Consider the following 5,221-nt stretch of genomic DNA (forward strand, 5'->3'; position numbering starts at 1 on the left):
ATAATTTTAAGTATTTTAAATATTTTTTGAAGAAGATAGCTTAGTTCAAAGCAAACCGTACGTGGTTTAAAACCGAAACCAACCTGTATTTTAATGGTTTGAATTGGTTTGGTTCTATGTCTTTTGTGGGTTGGTTTGGGTCTCCAAATTCATAATCCGTAGGTATTGATTTGGTTTTTGATTTATACTGAAACCGATCCAATCTGAACCATGCTCACCCTAGTATTTTTTTTTTTTTTTTGACATGATTGAATGACTAAATATGAATCTGAAACAAACCTTCAAGATCAAAACGTGTTTCAATCTCATTAGTTACGGATTTATGGTCAGTGTGTTTTTCTATAAGCTCGTCAAACTCAGACAACCAAATAAAATAAAAACAGTTTGAAAATGATTTTTAGACCTGGAATAAACCACAAATTAAGAACACTGTAAAACCTGTTGTGATGTGATCCTAATAACAACAAAATCCCTTGGTACGAATCCTATTCATGAAAAATTATTGCATGCGCGTGAAGGCTCCGAATCCTATTTATGAATTATTATTGCATGCTCGTAGAATAAATTCAAGTAGTTCTCCAAATGTATTTTATGTTAATAATTTAAGAGACAAAATGACACACGGACCACCAATTGAAGCCTAGTCCAAACAACAAATATACTCATCCTATAAGTATTGAACAAATCTGCTCCCTTTCTCTTGGGGGAAAAAAGGCAAAGCAAAGGAAAGCAAAAAAGGACCGATATCACTGCATCACCCTACTTCACACTTTCTATCGTTCTCCTCCTATACTCTCTCTCTCTCTCTCTCTCTCTCTCTCTCTCATCACAAATTAACCATCCATGGACGAGCTTATCATCTCCCCATCCTCCTCCTCTTCCTTCATCTCATCCCAAGAAACTCCGCCGACCCTTCAACAAAGGCTCCAACTCATCCTCCAGACCCAGCCAGACCACTGGACCTACGCCATCTTCTGGCAATCCTCCTCCCCAAATGACCAAAACACCCCTGCCCTCCTCTCCTGGGGCGACGGCCACTTCCAACCCACCAACAAAAACCCACTCCCCAAAGACAACGAAAACTCCGCCGAGTGGTTCTACATCATGTCGCTGACCCGGTCCTTCTCCGGCGGCGGCGACAGAGGCGCCCCATCGAAGGCTTTCAGCTCGGGTTCTCTGGTCTGGTTAACCGGTGGGAATCAACTCAAGTTTTATGACTGCGAAAGGGCCAAAGAGGCTCAGATCCATGGGATAAAGACCCTGGCTTTTGTTCCCACTTCGGTTGGAGTGCTTGAGTTGGGTTCGAGTGATGTGGTTAAAGAGAACTGGGGTTTGGTCCAGCAGGCTAAGGCCCTGTTTGGGTCGGATCTTGATGTGATTCCGAATCATGGAAATGGGTCGAGTGAGTTTCTCGACGGGAACGTTTGTTTTGCCGAGGAGGATATGGTTAATGGAGGAGGAGCCAAACAGGAAGCCATTGTGGAAACAGAGTGCTCTGATTTGGGTCCGTTTCCGGTGCCCACCACGTTTTGCTTCCACCACAATGGTAATGGTGAGTACTAATAACTCCACTGAAAAAATTTTGAAACAAAAAATCTAGGTACACAACAATCCAAAGTCGAAGGATAATCATGTTTATTTGCCTCGTTTTGGAGTTTGTAAAATTTTGAAAACGATTGCATTTTGAATGTACTGAAACCCCAAGGGAAAATACATTATTGAACAAATCGAGACTTATGTTCCAATTTTTAATTAATTAGGGTTGACTATTTAAATTTTATTTTATTATTAAACTTTGTTCAGGGCTATCTGTTCGCTCGCTCTTTTCTATTTTTCTTTTTCTCAAATTAAACGATAGAAAAAAAAAAAAAAATTCCCTTCTACTCTGCTTGGTGCTGATGAAAAGAAGGAAAGAAAATAAGTGAAAATAATTAGACAAATATAGGGATATGATAGAGAAAAATACCCTACTTTACTCATATGTTTTCTCTTCTCTTTTCTTTTTCTTTTTCTCTTTCCTTCCTTTCCACGAGCTCCAAAGTCCAAACAAAAAAGCCTTTCTCCCTCATATTTTGATTGTCACGTGTTTTGTCGGCGCAGCAGAACCAGAGCAACAGCAGAGGACTCAAAAGAAGAGGGGAAGGAAGCCCGGCGTCGGACGCGAAACGCCGATGAACCACGTGGAGGCGGAGCGGCAGCGGCGTGAGAAGCTCAACCACCGCTTCTACGCCCTCCGAGCGGTGGTCCCCAACGTTTCCAAGATGGACAAGGCCTCCCTCCTCTCCGACGCCGTTTCCTACATCAACGAGCTCAAGACCCAAATCCAAGACCTCAAATCACAACTCCACGACAGCAAGTCTTCCAACAAGAAAGCGAAAACGGAGTTGAGCAGTCAGTTGACGGCCGACACCACCGACAACCACAGCAGCGCCGCCACCTCCGTCGACCAAACGATCAGTCCCAACAACAATAGTGATAATAATTCTTGCGGGGTGCCACTGGAGGTTGAGGTCAAGATTGTGGGAGCCGATGCTATGGTTAGGGTCTCGTCGGACAACGTTAATTATCCGGCGGCGAGGCTAATGGAGGCGCTTAGGGATCTGGAGTTGCAAGTGCAACACGCGAGCGTGTCTAGTGTCAACGATCTGATGCTTCAGGATGTCGTGATTATGGGTCCTCATCGTGGGGTGATTAGTGAGGAGGGATTGAGGACTGCTCTCTTGAGCAGATTAGGGTGAAAAATGCCAAAGTGCCACGGCTCGATCAGCAGTGATTAACACGCAAAAAAAAAAAATGCATATGTTTGTGCAAGCACTTTAGGGTAAAAAGGCCAACCACAGCCCGGTTAATGTGCGAAAACTGCATTGTGCATGTGAGAGACGAATTAAAACTCTTTTCTTGAGAATAATGTAGCCGTTATTGACTGCTCAATGGCTTGTGGTCTGTATAATAAGTAATTTAGCTGTACTAAATCAGTCATATGTGATGTATATGTCTTCAATTGTAATTTTATGCTGTAATTAGTAGCTTTACGTATTACTAAGCAGTTTTTTTTTTTTTAGAAAAAAAGAAAAAAACCAAAGTGAGCAATAAAAATGTTGTGCTTTTTGGAGTGGATCGAATTCCCTTTGTGGATACATATGTTTCCTGAGTTGAGGGCATAGATAGGTTTGGAAACATACTGGGTAATGTTTGGATGAGAAAGACCAAGAAGTAATGGTATGAGACAAAGGATGGTTTTATTTATTTTTACTCCTATTAAAACTCCTATACCATGAATGAAAATCCACCCCCACTGGGCACTAGCTCGGAGTACTATATGGTACGTACGTTCAATTATTGTCCCCCCCATGTCACGTGGTTCAAATTCTACCCAAACATTTTGTTCACTTTTTTTTCACAGTACTGGTGGACTAGTACTAGTATTTCGGTGGGTGGCCAAAAGTTGATGTCCTCTCCTACCCGAGAGGGATCAGGTGGGGACCTGTGGTAGATTATTAATACACCTCCTTGGAAAAATTTGAACTGTTTATAGTACGGATTATCGATAATGATATAGAAACCGACAGGAGGTAAGTACGGTCACAGAGGCTCGGGCTGAGCACGGATGAGCCGAGCTGTACAATACTTTTCAATAAAAAATTTGAGTGGGTCCTTGAAAAATATCAAAGAAAAAATAGAAGATTGAATTGAGTATCTATACATATGAATTGATTTTTCACGTGGTCCAAGCAATTTTTTTAAAAGAAAAATATTGAATGTCTCTGATCATCCGTACAAGACTATGAGTGGGTCCCATGGCAGTCGGTACATTTGGTTGGTTTCCACAGCACAGTGGTTATATTATATATAGTAGTTCTAAAAACCTATTTGGACAATAAACTGTATTATTTGCCTCAATTATTAACTTGATTTTTTGTAGGTGTGCTCATTGACCTTGGTAAATCATAAAAATGAACAGTTCAGATATGACGGTCAAACCGAGGTGCCCTACAAACCTTGTAGTTGTTTAGTGCACTACAAAAACCGGTTTCACTTGATAGACTCAAAGGTGCCTCAACCCTCTCCATAATCATATAGTTATGTTAAATTTACAGGTGAAGCATATAAAAACTTCATGTAATGACCCAACCATTTTTTTAAATTTTTTTAATAATAATTAAATAAATCAAGCAATCCAAGAAAAAACAAAAAATTAGTCAAATCACTCTCTCTCCTCACCTCCATAGCCATCTTCCTTCCTCACAAAGAAAACCACCACCCCACCCCCTCCAATCAACTCCTACCACCTCTTGCTTACTCCTGCAACCCCTACCTTGACCCTTAACTGCCCTAATTCGTCCCTTGCAAGCCCCAAAACTTCAACACCATCAATACCACCATATCCCTTCCTCTAAAATATTTTCTATAACTACAACCCCCACCCCCATACAAGCACACAAACACCTACCCCACCTCCCACCACTGCAAACCGAAGGAAGAATTAGAGAGAGAAAGTTCCAATTCAATGGAGTTTTAAAGAGAGAAAAGTGGGTTTGTAGCCTACACCCATCCAAAACCCCAATTGACCTCACAAATTGCCTCCCCCGCCCTCAAGCATCACCAAACAACCTCTAATTCGGTCCCAAACTTCCCACATAGCCAAACTTGACGTCATCTTCCCCAAATTTAAGTTTTTAGTTTTTTATTCAATTCGAGCAATTCAAGGTATTATAATTCAATCCATCTCTTCTCTAAGTATAATTGAGTGTTTTTAAGCTTAACCAAAGTCCCCATGAGGTCCCATGCATCAAAACCGAAGAGATCCAAAAAATTTCAAAAACCAGTCATGACCTTGTGGCCCGTAGGTTGCGGTCGCAAACTCTACCCGGCCACAACCTTTGACCCAATTTGACCTTGCAGCAACGTGAACTTTGACCTGGTCAAACCTTGCGGCTGCAAGGTTAACCCTTTTGACCTTGTGGTCAAGTCAGAATTTGCCCAAAATCGATTTTCGACCTTCCAAATAACGATGTTAACACTAGGACTGTTCATGGTTCGGTTTTGGGCGGATCGGTTCAGGTCTTAAGCAGATTTGCATCCGTCAAATTATTGTTTTCTCCATCCACAACCATTCGTGAGTGTTTCACGATTCGGTCAGTTTGGTTTGTAGTTTAGGCAGTTCAGCTTGTTTAGTTTGGGCAGATTTGAAACAGCCTAAGTACTTTAAAAAAATCTAAAA

The 5,221-nt window shown here is 41.4% G+C and overlaps 1 protein-coding gene across 4 annotated transcripts; it reads left to right on the forward strand.

Annotated features, from left to right (window-relative positions):
* Positions 1-596: 596 nt before the first annotated feature.
* LOC131307506 (transcription factor MYC2-like) lies at positions 597-3,122 on the forward strand. 4 transcript variants are annotated; one of them, XM_058334045.1, is made up of 2 exons: positions 597-1,552; positions 2,101-3,122. In XM_058334045.1, exons 1-2 carry the CDS (start codon positions 844-846, stop codon positions 2,736-2,738), a joined length of 1,347 nt encoding a protein of 448 aa, XP_058190028.1. In that variant the 5' UTR covers positions 597-843; the 3' UTR covers positions 2,739-3,122. The 4 variants fall into 4 exon arrangements, with proteins under 4 accessions (XP_058190028.1, XP_058190037.1, XP_058190044.1 ...); XM_058334054.1 differs by having other exon boundaries at positions 2,104-3,122; XM_058334061.1 differs by having other exon boundaries at positions 597-1,546.
* The last annotated feature ends 2,099 nt before the right edge of the window (positions 3,123-5,221 follow it).

The sequence above is a fragment of the Rhododendron vialii genome, chromosome 1a, assembly GCF_030253575.1.
Source record: "Rhododendron vialii isolate Sample 1 chromosome 1a, ASM3025357v1".
NCBI classification, from domain to species: Eukaryota; Viridiplantae; Streptophyta; class Magnoliopsida; order Ericales; family Ericaceae; genus Rhododendron; species Rhododendron vialii.